Here is a 17,937-nt window from a genome sequence, read left to right on the forward strand (position 1 = left end):
TTCCCGCTCCAACATTCTGTCTGAAACGGAATTACTCCTGCCCGTTTCCTCTCCCGTCTGTTGCTTCAGATTTTTCGCATGAGAACATCTCCACTGGGATGGATTTACCGGCAGGCTGGGAGCGATGAATTCAGCAGTTTGTTCTGTTATCTTGCCGCGAGCAGCCAAGCAGAGTGAAATTCGACTCCGTCATGAGAATGCAGTTTTGGGGAGAGCAGAAGCTTTCTTTGAGTGGGAGACATTTCAGACTTAAGTTCATTTTTAGAGCCACAAAAATGAATGAAACTTGAATTATGTGAAAACTTTAAAGGAGCTTCTGCTGTTTTTCTTCCTGTGTTTAAATTGCTGTGATGTGCTAGCAGGCTACTTAAAAATACAGCTTTTAAGAATGTCAGTAAATTGAGAATTTTAATGGTGCATGAATGCTGTTTAAACCCTGGCAGGGCTAGGTCGGCAAAACATTGACAATGCACGTTTATAGGTTATGTTGAGTGAAAAAGACATTAATTAACAATTTAAAGCTTTTACAAACATAAAATTTTTCTGAGGCTTGGAGTTAATTTTAATAAAGTAGGTGACAGAGTCTGGCTTGGAAGCGATAACCAAGCCAGCACTGCCGGTCAGCTGGCTATGAGAAGCCTGCTACACTTTTGCCTTGCTGACCGTTGTTGAACGGTAAATAGCTAATGGAAAAAAAAAAAAAAAAGTGACAGTTTATTAGTTAGCGACCAGTCTGGTTGGCAGCTTCACTTGTTATTGTGTTGCATATAAAGAAATAAAAATCATTTGTTTCGTTTTTTTTTTTATGGTCAATGATGATTTAGTTATAGACTTGGTACATCAGTTGCTGACTGTGTTAGCCACTGAGAAAAATCAAAACAGTTGTGAAATACACCATAAGAACTCATTTCCTTTAGTTGCAACCGATTCTAAAAACAGTGGAAAGCAATAATTCAGCCATCTTGATAGAAGACTCCATAACAAATGCATTTTTTTTTCTTTTTTTTAGTATTCTGCAATGCAAAAAAAGGACACACCTGGATTGGAGTTAACATCCATGGGGAGCATATGTGGACCTGCCCCCTTCTCAGCTTGGGCTTGAGGGAGAAAAAGCCACGCTCTCGCTGCTGACCGCTGCCCCCCAGGTGCCACTTCTTCATCTGTTCCTGTTCTAAGCCACAAATATTGCACGTTTATCTTCTCTGGTTTTATTCTAAAATGCTACACAAGCTTCCCCTCCCCTGCCTTCTTCTCCCTCGGGCTCTCGCAACTTTTTCTTTTCTCTTTCTCTTTTTTTTTATTTAAGCCTACAACTTCTTTTTGTGCAAGTCAACGGCAGGTCACAGCGATACGTCGCTCAGCAGCGGAGCGAGGAGAGGTCAGGCTGAGGGTAGTCCGTCTGCCTCTCGGTAAGTCGTCCCCTCTAAACTTCTGCTGAAGGAAAAAGCAGAGAACGCATATTTCTGGGCCGCGCACAGAAAAGACGGATCGGCGAGTGGAAGCTGAAGGCAAAAGACGGTGTGTCTGCTCTTTTCTGAAGGAAGCGAGACGGGTGGGAGGTAACGGGGTTGGAGGGAGGTGGGAGTATCATAAATCAAGGCGCCCTCCCCAAAGTGGGGATCTGTAAATCTGGTGAACGAAGGGAGGGCACTCAGCCAAATGACTCATCTGCAGTGCTATATAAATACTGCCGTTCGGGGTCGGCAAGGCAGTTGCTACCGTTGGCCAGGAAGCCCTGAGACGCTGGCTTTTCTCTTTGGATGAAAGGTCTTTAATGAGCTGCTTATCTGCCTTCTAAAGTCTTACATCTGAACCTCAAATCACCGGCATCCATTAAACAGCCTGATCCCGGGAGGACGTAACACCAACACTGCCGTTCTTTGTTTTCATGCAGAGAACCAAAACAGCTGGATGTGGAGACATCCAAATATTTATCCAGAGAGGAAAAGAAAAACTTGTTTACATACCGAACGTCTGGACGTCCACATCAAGAGTTCCCATCAGACAAACAGACTGTGAACCAGAAACCCTGCAGCAGTGGAGGGCTCCCTTACCCATTTCTTCTCCAGACTTGGCCAACTCGATACATGTGGGGGTCGGGGGTCATGCATGGAGGTCTAAGCAGGAGGCTGATAGCGAAGACTGGAATGCGACATGTCAAATGCCGATCTCCTCAATAAGGCTGTTATGAAAGCCTCTGAGCTTCATGTCCTGTTCTTAACTCCCTCCGGCCCGCCGTGCTTCCAGACCCCCAGTGTTTCAGGCTCCCATGCTGCAATAATGACTCATGGACACAAAACAGAAGGAGGAAGACAGTCTGGAATACTGTCGCCATGAGAATGAGGCGGATACTTTAAACATATGAGAGGTATGCAGCGTATTGTCTGGACAGAATGGACAATCTGCTTTTTGTCACCAAGCGTTTTCAATAGTAGCACATTTTAGACGTACACAAACTCAAAGCGAAGAGTGTCTTAGACGAGACATTAGTTGGTTATGGCTCACTGAGTTCGACTCTGTGAGCTCCTAAATGATCAAACTCGCACCAAACATAAAACACAACATCAGGGGAAATATCCTTTTAATGTTGCTGAAAAGTGAGATTGGTTCAATGAAAAAAAAAAAAATTCTTTGTAAGACTATTGATAAAGACATTATTATTGTAGACAGATAGTGCCACATGGAATTATTCAGGGCCCCTTTTCCTTTCTCTCCTTTTTACGTTACAATAACAATTTTAAATTAATATAACTAAGGTAAGGTTGTATGTCACAGACCAACACAAAGTATTGAATAATTTTGATGCTGAGGCACATTTTTGCAAAAAATTAAAATCTGAATAAACATCTAATTATGCCTGCAAGTTTTCTATATCTCTATCAGCCAGAGACTAACATTTTGAAACATATTTGCAGAAGACCTTAAATTCTGCAAGTAGTTTTGGAGTCAGTCAGTTTTGTCATTAATTCTCAATTGAACATAGGTCTGGACTTAAGTATTTACACATGAAGCTGCTTCTTTTGTAAGATCTCTCTAACAATTTATTTTTTTCAGTATGCCATTGATTTTGCCTGGCTGGCATAATGCTGCCACCACCATGTTTTGCAGTAGAGTTTATAAATTCAAGGATAATGTGAAGTGTTCAGTTTATGCCATACGTGCAACAGCTTTCTGCACAAAGGGTCATAAAGACATGTTCATCTCGGCTCATCGGGGAATCTACTACAACTTTGTGGCCGTCACCTGACACGCTGTTGTGAAATTCAAGGGTGCAGATATTTCGCAACGATGTATCACTCGGGTAGATTATTTCAACGTCTTGTTTGAATTTCTGCAATATGATAATCTTTCACAAGTACAAGCATTGTCATGTGTGTTAGTGTCAATGCTATGAGCCAAGAGTGTTTTATGAGTTGATGATCATCAGGCACCGCAGAAACACGCTAATGAACACATTACAAGCTGGTAAAAGAGAGCTTAGCTTGATGCCAGTACGCCAGTGTGGTTTTATGGGAGGCAACAACATTAACCCAGTCACTCTCTTAAAGCAAAAATAGTTAAGCCATTACCGTAACGATTAAACTATTTTTGCCAGAGCAGGTGTCAGCAGAAAGTTTTATGTAGCGTCACTCAGTATCTCAGTGAACCTACTGGGACCTTTAAGCCACACTGCGCATATGAAACATTTCAGTTTTTATTTGTTGCAAAAAAATAAATAAAATAAAATAAAAATTAAAATATGCATGTTGAAAGTTATTTACACTCTGTGCAATATTTAGTGGCCTTGATTACCATTGCAGCAATCACCCCCTTCTTATAATTGCTGACCAGCTCTTTGCATGCTTTCGTTGGTATTTTTGAGAATTTATATTTTGTAATGAGATCCAAGTTTGTTGAACTTTGGCTGGGCCTTTCCAAAATATTGATATTTACTTCAGTCATAAAAAGCACATTTTGGTAAAATTAAAAGATTATATGCAAACTCCACATGGACCCTGGCCAGGATTCAAACCTACTGGACCTTTGTGCTGCAAAGTAACAGTGCTAACATCTGTGCCACCATGCAGCTAATGAAATAACCTACATAAAATGAAAAGTAAAATAAGTGTGTTTTTTTTTTTTTTCCTGGTCAGTCCCTGACTCTTCTGCAGGTAAGTGTAGTTACAGTCAACTGAACACTCTTCATATTCGACTTTAATGAGCAGTGTGTGAACATTCCCCACACACAAGCTGTCCTTATCATGGAGACCAGCGCACCCTTTAGTCAACCTGCTCATTAAAAGCATGCCAGCTACGTTCAGACTATGATGACTAACAGCTAGCTGCAGCAACGGCAGACCAAATATTCAAAGCCCCTTCTGTGAGACACCTGGGCCTGGTCTTTATCTAACCCACCACAACCAAATGAAGTTAAGATTATTATGTCGCTGCCTTTTGAATCAACTTTGTTTTTTTGTTACAGAACAAAAATGTGTCGATTTTACCCTGATAATTAAAAGTATGTATTATAAGCTTTTTTTCTTCTCATGATGGATTGCTCATACTAAACCAGCTTTTAAAAAAAAAACCCACATCAAGTAAAACCAGCCTGAGAGTCCAAAGCCAAGCAAAGCCACAAACCCAAACACCGGAGTCTCCCTTTGGACCCAGCACCTGGCTTTCTGGGACATTTTAGACTGCTAACTTTGGCTTCATTTACAAGGGAAAATGTGTCACATAATGCTACTGCTGGATTTTATCGAGTCCCCCTCACTTACAGTAAGTCTGCTAAGATCCCTTGCAGACATACAGTATCTGTTGGCTTACAGCCACATGCTTGTTGCACTTCCCACCAATCTAATTGGTCAATAGACTGTCTGAAGTTCATCTGCTGTGAATATTCAAAGACGCTTTTCATCAAAAAAAAAAAAAAAATGACAATCCTTTCAGGCAACTGATCAAACGCCAATCCTTTAATACATAAATCATTAGTAAATATTTTCTGAACTTACAATATTTGATCTTTGTCACTTCAAACTAGGTTTCAAGTCAAAGACCACAAAACCACTCTCTGCAAATATTTAATTGTCCATAGAAATCCAAATCTTTTCCCTCTGTCTCCAGTTTCTGGTTTGAACCCATGCTTGGCAACAAGGCCTGCAAATAGCCCTTACGGTAAGCAGAACTATATAGATTCAGAGGCTCGTAATTTAAACTGACAGCACCTAGTACGCCGACAGCAGGAGTTTTAGCTTCAAATGCTGACAAGCTTTTCACCCCTAATTAACCCTTTATGTATGGCAGAGATCTGGACAAGCTTCAGTTTGAATCTGAACATAAATCTGTTTGACCATAAACCACAGCTGTTGTTTACCTCTGTTTAGATGTTTCCCAGCTTTTAGGGAGATCAATTTAATTTCTGACTTTGAGGCTATGAAGTTATGTTGCTATGTTTACATGCTACTACTGTCCTAATTAATATGTTACTCTGTTTACCACGCTTACGCATTCTGCAGGAAACACTTTCCATGTACAACCTCAAAAGTTAATACTGTGATTCATAACAAAGTTGAAATATGTGGCCAAGCCATGCCCCAAAGGATATTTTGACCTGTAATTGTGGTGAAGGTAGCGAATGTCTTTTTTTAAAGGATTCCACATTATTTGCTAAAATGAAGCTTCAAATAATACTGAGATTATGAATCTAGATTAAAATTAAGAGAGAGGTGGTATTTCCAAATGGTATCCTTTTTTAACCGCCCCTTGGTGGTAAAAAGAGGATCTGGTAATACGTCTGGTTTTTGAGCCAGCAGATGAAAGCAGGTACGATATGGTTCAGCGTGAATGGCTCAGCTGTCATCTTTAAAAGGTGTTTCTCTAATAATTATTTGCTGGTTTAATCTGAATTTCACTGCTATCTATAAGTGTTTTCTGCTAACAATTATAGTTTATGTTTCATTTAGATGTCTGTCATTTCAAAACCTCTCATATCAGGCTATAGATGCTTTGTCTAATCAGTGAGCTGCTAATACAAACATCTCCCACTGCGGACAAAGTCACTGATGAAACACTGGGTTGCTTGGGAAAAAAAAAAAATAAATCACACTTCTTGTTTGTTTTGTGATAAAACAGTAGATTTTACAATAAGGAGCAAATATGTTGCCGTCTACAAAGAGCTAAATCCCACCATATGTTACTTCTGGGTTATATTAAATCCAAAAGCAGCTCAGATGTGTCTAGTGTCCCCCTTTTTCCTGGCACTGACATGTGATGTGTTGCAGTACTGCCCGCTGAAGGACACAGATTTAAGATGTGATGAGAGATTTAAAGCTCCTCAGGAGCCACGTAGGAGAAATGTCAGGCACCGTGTGCTTGGCCAAACTCAAGGAGGATGCATAATACTGCTCTGTTGGTTGTTGACCTCGCGTGTCCACTGGGAAAACATTAAATGTGCATAAGAGTAAACACGTCCACTCACACGATAATACACACTGAAGAGGGTGAAGAGAGAGTGAGAGAAAAAAAAAAAAAGAAAAATGAAAAAGCTTGCGACCTTTTGGAAAATGTCAAATCTCGAGGGGACTTGGTAATAGAAAATGAAGCCGGAAAGACATCCCAGAGGTTTGAAGGACACAGAGTAGTGGGAGACATGCAACTGCAGTTAGTTAGCAACGGAATGCAATATTTATTCATTTTAGAAATGTATTATTTTGCTTTTCAAGTCACACATGAAGATATGCTTCTGCCTCTGCTAGATTGCTGAAGAACAGAAGCTGAGTGGATAAGTCGCTCATATGGCTGATCATTAATCCAGTCCATTGGATCATGTTGTCTGTTTCATGTACGTATTTTTTGTTAGACTGATTTAATCGAAGCTGATTGTGTTTTGAGTGGGATTTAAAAACACTTAATAATTTTTTTTCTTATTGAAAATTATTTGAACAACTTACTCTCACATGTAACTGTGTCATAAAATCTAACATAAAGAACATTTCTGTTGTTTCATAACTGTAAAATCACAATCACAATAGTAGATTAATAACTGTTCTAAAATCAATCATTCTCAAATTATAAATGGGTGTGTGTACATTAAACAACATTTTCAAAATGTATTTTTTTTCAGACTGTAGTTGATTATTATTTTTTATCTTAAAAGATGTGGCTGTTGTAAACTACATTATGATGATTATTATTAAAACATGTTATTCACCATATTTCTCCTTGAAATACAATAGCATACGGCGAGGCTTTCAAATGTCCAGATCTTGACACTTTACAACAATCAACTTAATTTGATTTTATAGTATTTTAGGAGATTGACCAATGTCGCTCATAGCTGTTAAGTGAAAACAAAATGATACAGGTATGCCGGGGCAATTGTGCTTATTCAACATGGCATAGGCAAATTAAAAAAAGAAAGTTCAACCAGGTAGTTAAAATCAGAGTTTCCACTCTGCAGGACGGTGCAGTAGAGGGTTGTGGAGGAATGTATAAATAAGTGATGGTAAAAAAATTTAAGCTGTACTTGCTTTTTTATGGAAGCTAAACTCGAAGGCCACACACAGACACATTTACATCCGTGCAGTAAGTGTCAGCAATGCACATTGTCCACAACTAATATGACACACGGGTTGATTTGAAAAACACCTCGATATATCCCTACAGTTAAATGTCAGCGTGACAGATTCATGTTTTCTTCACGACTCCACATGGGGCTTCCTTCACCTAACACACTGGCGTCTGCAGGGCAGTATTCTCAGTCTGTCATATTTCTCACTGAACAAGATGAATAATTGCTCTGAGAATTAGAGGTCTCCCCTGCTGGTTTGTTTAATTTAAATTCTTCCATCCATCATTTAATCATCGGCTTCTGGTGCTTTCAGACATCCTGCCAGCTTAGCCAGGCTATAAATTACCTTGTTGCTAAAAACAGTAGCCTTGTCTGTGGTTAGAAAATTGCATGTCTGTCTTCAGTCTCCAATAGTTATCTGTTGCATTAACCTGTCATTCAGTCACCAAGACTCAGTATTCTTTAGTGATTAGTGTTAGATGGGTTCAGGGATTGCATGTTAAATTTGCATTAAAATTTGATTGTACAAAATTTCATCTTAGGAAGCCAAGTTTATCACTTTGGTCACGAATGTTGTCTTGAGAGAACCATCAGGATTTTGCAGTAGTTCTGAATGAAAGCCAAATGAGGGGTTATATTTGTCTTAAATCCATAAAATGAAATTTAGCAGTTACTGTAAATGTTTGTTTTGTTGTTTACTTAAACCTGACAGAGTTGAAAGTTGCTGCTGCTGTGCCTTTGCGGTGATCTGTTAGATCTGTAGCAGAAATAACTACTAGAGCTGCTACATGCTAAACAGACACATGAGGGCAGTATAACCTTTCACTTCAAATCATCACTGACTTCAATTTCAAAATGGGTAAAAGTATTGTTCTATGTTTATTGCAATGTTCTGGAGCCAAACAATGTTTCAGCTGCTGGTACACAGCAACGTCTCTTGGTTTTTTTTTTTTGTTTTGTTTTGTTTTGTTTTTTAAGAACTGATTTTATTTTTCTACTAATCAAATGACGAAGGCCAGCATTATGAGATGGAAAAGACTGCACTATTTTACTTTATTTTATTCCACCAGCTATCCTTTCCAAGAGATGTATAACCAAACACTGTGCCTGAGGCTAACAGAAAGAAACTCATAATACAGCAAAAGCATAGAGTTTACTTAGGCTTGGGTAAAAGCAAGCACTCCGTTTCTTCATTAAAAACACAGCAGCAGCTGATTGCCAACATTAAGATGGTTCAGGTCACCACTGGATGCAGAAAATAAGCATTACTTACTTATATTTGGTGGCATGATAGAAATAAAAAGGTTTGAATCATGTGTCTGAATTCCTTATTTGCTCAATGTGGCGTTCGGAGTTCATTTTAGGTTCCTCTTCTTGATGTGTCCTGGCATTCTTCAGAGGATTAAGCTGAAGATGAAAGCGCACAGTGAACCTGAGTGGCAGGAAGTTGTGATCTGAATTTCAGATAAGCAAAATATCTAATGTTTTCCTAGGCCTGTTTCCTGTTTATTAAAGACTCTACAAAGAAGTCTATTTTGTTTCCCCTAAAATCCTATTAGAACATGAGTTTCTAAGAGGGTAATCAAGTGGATGGTTCATTTATAAATCAATATAGTTTTTTGTTTTTTTTTTTCTAAAACGTAAACCTCATCTTAAAAGCATACATTTTCTGACAAAAACATCACCCATGGCAGGAATATCCTCGCATTTTACTTTTTGAGCATGTTGGCATAGAGAAAAAGGAGAAAAAAAAAGACAATAGCTGAAAAACAAACAAGTTTTACTTTAGGTGAGCGAATAAAAGAGCCGTTGTGCCTGTGGTGTTTTGTTACACAGCTAAAAATAAAAAAAGACACTATGCTTCCAGTCTAAACATTGTTTCCAGTGTGCATTTCTGCAGGTTTAACACACATCAACCAGATGTGGAACAGGAGAGCCGTGAATAAGGGGAAGCAATAAAAATAGCTTCTGAGAGAGCTCTCGATGCAGGTGAGTGAAAGTAGCAGAGATGTTTTCGGTGAGCTTTGTCGAAACTTTTTCCCGCTTCTCTCCAGTGCACAGAGGAGAGCGGGGTAAGACTTTCCGGTGCAGCTGAGAATTCAGAGCCGTGTTTTTAATCTGAGGAGCAGTCATCCTGAAGCAGCAAGCAGACACCCAGCTCATATTTATCCCCACCAAACTGACTAAAAGACAACGGACTTCTCTGTGGATCTCTAGCGTCACCCCCCCCCCCATCCTCCCCATCGACCGCTCCCACTTCCCGTCTGTATGAGTTTTGTCCCAAATGCTGCACCACATTTAGAGCAGTGGAATAAATGTGTGGCGTTTTCCTTTCATTAGCTGTCTTTGAGTCTCTTAAACCCTTTTATGAGCTGTCTCATAACAAGTCATGCACTTGTATTCTCATCAGTGTGAGGGAAGCAGAAGACGGCGCGAACTGGGGGGAAGCTGCTCTGCCTCTCTTTACGTCTGTGGAAGAGCGAAGTTTTTTAACGGGCAGGTATTCAACACGATCCGTTGGCGCGAACGATCAATCCGATGTAGACATGTCACTTTGAGTAAATGGTACGTGTGGGATTGTGCAAAAACAGACATGCCAGGGTTTAAATGTAAAAAATATATATATTAGAAGTGAACTTAAAGTGATTGGATTCTAGTTATTCACGGCCTTTTCTCTTCCAGGCTCCAAGCAAAACTCTGAGGTGCCAAAATTGTTTAAAATGTAAAATTTGGAAGCCACAAATTGCGTTATAAAGAGTCTTTAGCGTGTGTAAAATAATCCAGTCCAGGTTTGACCGGTCAAACCATCTTAAATTTTGACCAACTGCAATCCAGATTCCTTAAAAACAAACTGTGAAACATCTAATAATCAGGTTCCTATTGATCAGAAACATATTTTAGTAATTTCCCTCTAGCAATAAAGTCAAAAACAAATTGAAATGTGGTCAATTTAGCTCAAGAGAAATGTTTTGCGTTTATAATTTGCACTCTAAATGTATCTTTAATTTATTTACAAGACATATCTTTACAAAATATAAACACACACAAAAATGTACTTCCTTGTTCTTTATGTCATTGAAGTAAGATATCCCCACTTTACATAAAGGAGACAAAGACATTTATTTTCATTTTGGACTTAATGTACAAAGAAATTATGTTTCACTTTAGAAAATAAATGAATCCTTTGAAAAAGTCTGTTTGAAAACCAGACTGAGAAAAAAAAAAATCAGAGTAAGTGAACGAGGCTAGTACTCTTTGTGTGCTGTAATTAAGAGGATGATTAAAAACATACATCGGGTTGGCTCTTATAATAATTTCAAACACAAGGTTGCTTCTCATTTGAACTCATTACTCTGTGCCCTATTCTTTGCCTAATATAGCTGGTTTCATAATAGTTACATGTGGAGTTTCACTTCTTCGCCTGAAACATGTCAGTGCTGCACCTGCGATGGCTCAGAGGGTTTATTAAAGCTGGGTCATTTTTTAACTGGTAATCAGAAGAAGTGAAAATATCAGGTTTTGTTTTGAAAAAGCTTCATTTTCACCTCTATTTTTTTCAGCAAAAGTTTCCATGGCTAGCAACACTTAATCTCGTGAACAGCGATTTAAAGCAGCTTACAAACAGTCGGTGTTATCAACAGTAAATGCCACATTTTTCACAGGAATTAGAAAATGGCATTAAAGCACCGTGACTCTCAAAACACCTTTGCTGAAATTCTACAACTCACTTGAAAAGCAAACATGTTGCATGCGTAAAACCACGTTAAGTCCCTAAACCAATACATGTTACAGTAGATCTGCTTTTGTAGAAGTCTATCACCATTCCACATCCTGACTTTACAATATCTACTCAGCAGAAACTCGTGCATTTCTGTCTATAATCAAAATTTTCAGGCAAAATAATTCCATAGTTGATTTAGATGGATATTTCCCTGAGGGTAAATCCCAAAGGGATGAATGACGTTTCTATCTATAGACCCTCTTTATATTGTTTACAGAAATTTGATGAAGTCCTTGAAATAAATGGAGTTTTCAATTAAATTCAAATCAAATGGGTCAATAAAGTGAGTCTGTTACAATATATGTAGAAAAAGTTGTTAAATTGCTTACTATTGATCTAATTTTGTACACAAAAGAACCTGAACATTTTTTTTTAAATCCACTGTATTTGATGTTTTAATCTTTATTTGAGTCCTTATCTTTAGAAATGATCCGTTGATTCCTCGAAACATAGTTTCTAGCATCTTCAGAACTCCTTCTGTGTGAGCATCAGAAACAAAAGCTTGAATTTTAGGATGAAAGTTCGACAGGAAATTATTCATATTTCTGTGGAAAATGAACCTTCTTTCCACTGCCATAGACAAAAAAAAAAAAAAAAAAACACTACGCACACCTGAACTATGTTTGCATCGGTTCTGATTAGCCCCCTTTCACTTCCACACCACATGTTTGGTCACGAATGATGTGAGAAGTCATCTTGCTACATGCATGTCAGTGTCATCTAAGACGTATTCGCTTGGCTACACCCGAGGGGACAGACTGATACAAAAAAAGAACAAGTGGTTGGTGCTCACATCCTGTGTATTCTGCTGGGCTTTCGCACAGCTTTGCTCTCCGACAGCGGCAGCCGTGTCTGTTTCTGCCGCATCTACAAACGTTTCTGACATTTTTTATTTATTTTTTACCTTACAAAGTTTCTTTTTCTTGCCCTCAGTGGGGCAGGCCAACTTTCGTTTATGGTGCAATCTACCCACTTTTCAGAGTTGTCTGTGTCGCCTTGCAAAAGTATTTTCAGGCTTTGCAATGTCACGACTGTGAATCTAATGGGATTTTATTTGATAAATCAACACAGAGGCATGTATATAATTGCAAATGCACCTTGTTTCCTTCTTAACTAAAATGGTGCATGTTAGGATCAGGGATTAAATATATTCCAGTGCAACCAACTGCCTTCAAGTGTTATTCATAAACATATGAATAGTTTTCGCAAGGCTCTGTAGCTCTGATTACTATATTGGTTTGGTCATCAGTGTCAATCAGTGGCAGAGTATGGTTACTGTGGAGCTACTGGCCTCACACCGCGCAGTTAATTAAGAGACAGATAAACATCACAGTTTGCAGTAAGCACAAGACATAGTAGAGTCGTCACTTTTGTCATAGCACCGGCGTGACGCTCCAGTACTCATTTGGGTTTACCCACCCGCCCAGTGTGGGCGTCGTACAGCTCGACGAGGCATCACCGTCACCGCTCAGTGAAACCCGAAAGGCATTAAGTGAGCTTTGATCTTACCTGGAATGACCTCGAAAAGAAATTTCCCCCCTTCATCTCCGCTGGTTGGATGTTCTGAGACTTTGTTTCCAGGTAAAGAGATGACACCCTGCGGAAAACAAAGCACAGACTCATCAGCAACACTTCCCTGTTTGCCCTTGATTGCTCATTGATGAAGTCCTGCCTCCGGTCCCACTGCAGGGGTTTCAATTTTGACACCTTCAACTTGACTTGCGCGAATTGAATCACGCATACTGTTTGAGTTATCCAGCTGTTTCAGTGAGTAACCGGAGTTCCTGAGCTTTCAGCTCCCATCTCACTGGAATTCGGTTTAAAAATGTACATTTCTTTCCACTGTACAGGTTGTATTGATCCTCTGGGGGCGTCCCAGGATGATCGGTTTAAGTGGTTACGGATGCGTCTCTCTGCTTCGGCTCTGTCCAAAATGATGCATCACACAATTTAAATAACAAGAGCATCAGCAGCTTTCTGCAGCACAACTCAGTTTTGGTGACTAATGCAAATGTGGTTACCGCTGGCTTTATGCAGGAAGTTTTCTCTTTGTATTTAGAAACCGAGTGTGTGTTTGAGAGAGGGAGTCACGTTGTTTTAAAGTCTGTACTGATATAAAGGTTGCTGGGTGTGAAATGGACACATCCAGCAACATTACATGTTCAACCAAATAGCGAATTTGAATTGCAGATTTCAAAAATGACCAAATTTGGTCTCTCTTCTTGTGACAAAGCTTGATGTTGAAGGGATTAATCTAATTAGTTATATCTGTTTCTCTCTTGGTCAAAACATGTCAGCTCCCCTTAAGTTAAATCATTTCTTTGCTTCATTTTCATGAATCTATCAATCTCGATTTCTAATAACCACAATTATAAACAAAGTTTCACTAAAAAGTCATGCAAGGGGATACTTTAAGACAATTGTTTTATAATTAAAAAAAAAACTGAATGATAAATGGTCTATTACTCAACAGTGATACCAGATCTGAGATCAGTTCAAATATATTTTTAATCTTTTGTTGCACCTGTTCCAGCTTTTATTATACCTAACAGTGGTGGTTTTTTCATAAATTTCTCTCTGGGGCAGCTCCTGCTTCTGCTATCTCACAAACAAACACACATGCCCTGTCCTCTGATAAGGTGTAGCTACTTAAACTTACTTTGCGACTAACAAAATAAATATCTCGTATTGCCTGATACAAATAGTTCAACAGACTGGATGCTTAGAATCCATTTCTTACACACGCACACGCACACACACACACACACACACACACACACACGCACACAGTGAATGCTTCACAAATCAGAAAGTGTGTTTTAAATCATCAGTGCATAATTATTCAGTCTCACATTTTTAGTTGCGTTTACTTAAATATATAAGATTTCAAACGCAGCTGTTTATATTATTCCTTTAAAAACATTACCGTAGCACACCATGCTATAAGCTGCACCTACAATTTTTTTTTTTTTTTTTTGCAGTGGGGGGGGATAAATAAATGAAAACGTACATATACATATAAGCCGCTGGTATCTCCGCTGCTCTCGGCTTTCCATCTGCTTCCTATAAATCTGCTGGATTTATTAAGGACGCAGTCCTCCATCTCCAACGCCGAACCATGGTTTTGTTCACGCCGAACTTACGTGCAAAAGACAGAAGTTCAAATGTGTGAAAGGGGATCACAATGACTAATAACAGACTTTTTAAAATGTCTGTATTCTTTTTCAGCTTTCTTCGACTTCAACTGAATTACAGAACTGCGTAAATTGTTCTTTACAACAATGTAAATGAGGTTTGTCTCACTGATGCAACTTGTTTTTTTTTATTATTTCGCTCCGTCCTCTTAACATTTTCTTCCCCTGACCCTTTACTGAAGAATCCCTCAGAAATTTAGTTTTATTAACAACCTCAGTCCGTGAGTGCAGCATCTGACTGTGATTACACTGACCTCTATCAGGGTTAATGCTAATTCAGACAAGATGTGCTTGGGTGACAACTTCAGTACTGAGGACTTACACACATTATAAAGATCTGAGAGAGAGTCAGTTTCCTTTTTAATGAGCCATAACTGTGACAACCAGGAAGTAGAAACCCTACCTGAGGCCCCAGATGAAGTGCTTTAAAGGCTGTCATAAAGACGAGCCCGGCGTGCTCCGGAGTGGAGGAGAGAAGAGGGAAAAGACCCGTTTGAAGTGGCAGCCGGGAAGAGAATCTGCTCTGCTTCAATAACTCTGGATTAAAAAGGAGCTTGCAGGGCCGGCTTCCATTGAACACAGATCTTTTCACTGCGCACGTTGAATCGATTGGGAGGAAACAGGAGATAACTTCAATGCAGCGTTTTTACGTTGGGACTCTGATTTTTACAAATGTCTGTCTGTCGTCCCTCCAAAACCTTAAAACGACAATACCACAAACATTCTGCTTTAAGCCACCGCCACACTTTCCATACGTCGTACCCGGTGGCCTCTTGTTTGCGACCGCAGGCAGAGTGATATTTACTCATTAAAGAGCTCAAACCAACTGTTTATCTTTTATTTTTTTGTGTGTGCATTTTGAAAAGTTGTTAAGTAGAATGAGATCATCTTGTGAGTCTGTGTAGTGACACAAAACTCATTATCTTTTATATTCAGACAAAAAAGAAATAGAAAGAAACTTCAGACGCATGCACAGCAGTCACATGAGGATCAGAGAAATATGTTGCGTAAAAAGGAGGCTGAGGCTTGAAAGCTCGTCAGGAAGCTGTCTCTGAGGCTGCGTCCAGCACCGTGCTCGCTCCACATTTTGACAAATCCAGTGTTTTCTTCAGACCGCAACCAAGTATGCTAATGCGGGATGCTGACTGCGACTTTGTTCTTTTAACGACATGTTCACGAGTTTAACTGACTGTCCTGCTCAAACTGGAGCAATTAGATGTACATATATATATATAAAACAAGAGAAAACAAAACTTTTAGCGCTGAAGTAACCACTTGTTGCAAAATCCCCCTTGCCTCTGCACTGCTTGACAACAAATACAACTTTTTGTTTTTGTTTTTAATGAATGAAAAGTTTTATGTTGTTGGCAAATTATGGCGCTATTATCCCCATGTCTTTTTCTAATTTTCAAAGCTCTGTTACTGATAGGTTGATTTCATGTATTTTAAGAATAAAGCCTTTTGTTTCACCTCACCAGCAGATGTCATATAAAACATGTTTTAGGTGAAACTACCCTCAACATGGTCTAATCCAATCCTCTGTTTAGGGCACTACATATGAATTCCCCTTGAATTGATTAAATCCAAATCAGTCTGTTTACAAAGCACTAATCTACAACACCTGTCATCTTAAAACAATTTACCTTTGATCAAATTAGACATTTTAATGTATTTCATTGAGGTTTCATGTGATGAACTCAAATGATTATAGAGAAGTAATACAATTTTCAATATTAAAAAAAAAAAAAAGATCTGAATTTGTCTTAAATTAGTAAGTTTTTAATATCCACTGAACCGCTTAATCTAAGCTGAATCTTTTAGGGGATTAGAGAAAAGTGGGCTGAACAAAAATGCCCGGAGCATAGTTTAGATTTTTTATGTGTAAACACTTTGGGAAACAATGTATCCTTCTCCCCTGCCATGCCACATTTGTAATTGCAAGTTGCCAATGTGCAAAAAAAAAAAAAAAGTTTATGAGATATGAATTCTTCTGGAAGGCGCAGGAAGTTCTTCCCTGACTTTATAATTGTGGAGTTAAAATGCAGCAGTCTTGTTTAAATCGTTCCCTGGCATTCTCGAAACAAGCGCTTTGGAGTTCACGCATCATCTACACGTGCAATTTAGTCACATTTAGAGCCTTTTGTTGTCTGAAGCTGATCAACAGTCTGCATGAAGATATCGCCTGATGATTTTTGATTAATGAATTTTGTCCAGGTGACTTTTGGTCGGTCCTTCTATTGGACCAATATTTCCTTCTTTTAAGTCAGTCACAGCAGTTTGATAAACATTTATTTGAAATTTCCTGTTTCAAATTAGATGATGAAATGAGGAAATCTTAACTATTTAAAACAGGTTTGTGGCATGTTTCTAACATTAAAATAAACATATTACAGGTTCATCTGAAATGTTACAGCACAATGTTAGGAAAACATTTATATAATATTGCTGTTAAATATTGAGATGATGGTTTTCTCACTCTAATCTAAATGGATATATTTAAACTGTGAGCATCAATTATGGCGAGTCTATCCATCTGCTCAGATATTATGTTGGCATAAAGAATTTAAATACCACTTTATCACCCAAATAATCCATCCAAGCAGCCCTTTGCAGTATTGCAAAGGGCTGCAATGAATGCAATGAATATTGTGGCTTCATATACTGTGTAATTATAATAATAATAAAAAAGAACAGGAAGTTCTATATTTACAGTGACAATAGAAAATAAACAATACATTAAAGTTCAGGAATCCAATAGGATGTAGGACTGACATTTCAAAAGACTCAATTTCCCTTTTAAAATCGAATGTTGACTCTGCTGTGTAGGATATGTTAAATACTCCATTATTTCTATCCCAACCCGTCCCCAACATATTATCTTTCTCAGTCTGTTTGGTGATTCAGAGCAGGTGTGAAACTAATATTTTACACTAAAAAAAGAAGATCCTGATTCCTGAAAGTGGTGACAGTGAAACTAAAGCTGCATCATCAGTGGATAATTCACGTAATCAAGTGATATATCACGGCAATCATTATAATCGAGATATGGACATGTGTGTTTTTCTTTTACCGTCTGTGTGTCATGATAAGAAGTGGAGATAGCCTCAGTTTATTTAAAGGTTTGACCCCAATGAAGAGACGCAGTAAACAGAAAAGCACAGGTTTATTTTATAGGCGAAACCAGATTTATACTGCGAATAGATCAAATCTCCAGCTGAAGTCAATACACCACAAACCTCGGCTGTAACAAGTAATTTGAGTGTTCATTGATCAGCTGTCTTTTTAATCCAGTAATCACTGTTCTTTTGCATTCGTGACCTTTCAGATCGTCACCAAGAGCAGCAGGAATCTCAGTTCTTTAGTTTCCTTACCGCAAACTAAAGGACTGCAATTGTGCTTGACCTATATGTTGT

At 38.6% G+C, this 17,937-nt stretch overlaps 1 protein-coding gene across 3 annotated transcripts in view; it reads right to left on the bottom strand.

The window, feature by feature from the left end:
- Window positions 1–17,937, bottom strand: part of arhgap24 (Rho GTPase activating protein 24) — a 62,511-nt gene that overhangs the window by 25,528 nt on the left and 19,046 nt on the right. For 2 of the 3 annotated variants that reach the window (XM_014987392.2, XM_088010887.1), the window contains exon 3: window positions 12,840–12,927. In XM_014987392.2, coding sequence (XP_014842878.2) covers window positions 12,840–12,927 — 88 coding nt within the window. Of the gene's footprint in view, window positions 1–1,037; window positions 5,183–12,839; window positions 12,928–17,937 lie in introns of those variants that run through there. The other variant, XM_014987395.2, reaches the window with a different exon arrangement.

The sequence above is a fragment of the Poecilia mexicana genome, unplaced genomic scaffold (assembly GCF_051168715.1).
Source record: "Poecilia mexicana isolate PSO_F unplaced genomic scaffold, ASM5116871v1 scaffold_12, whole genome shotgun sequence".
NCBI lineage: Eukaryota > Metazoa > Chordata > Actinopteri > Cyprinodontiformes > Poeciliidae > Poecilia > Poecilia mexicana.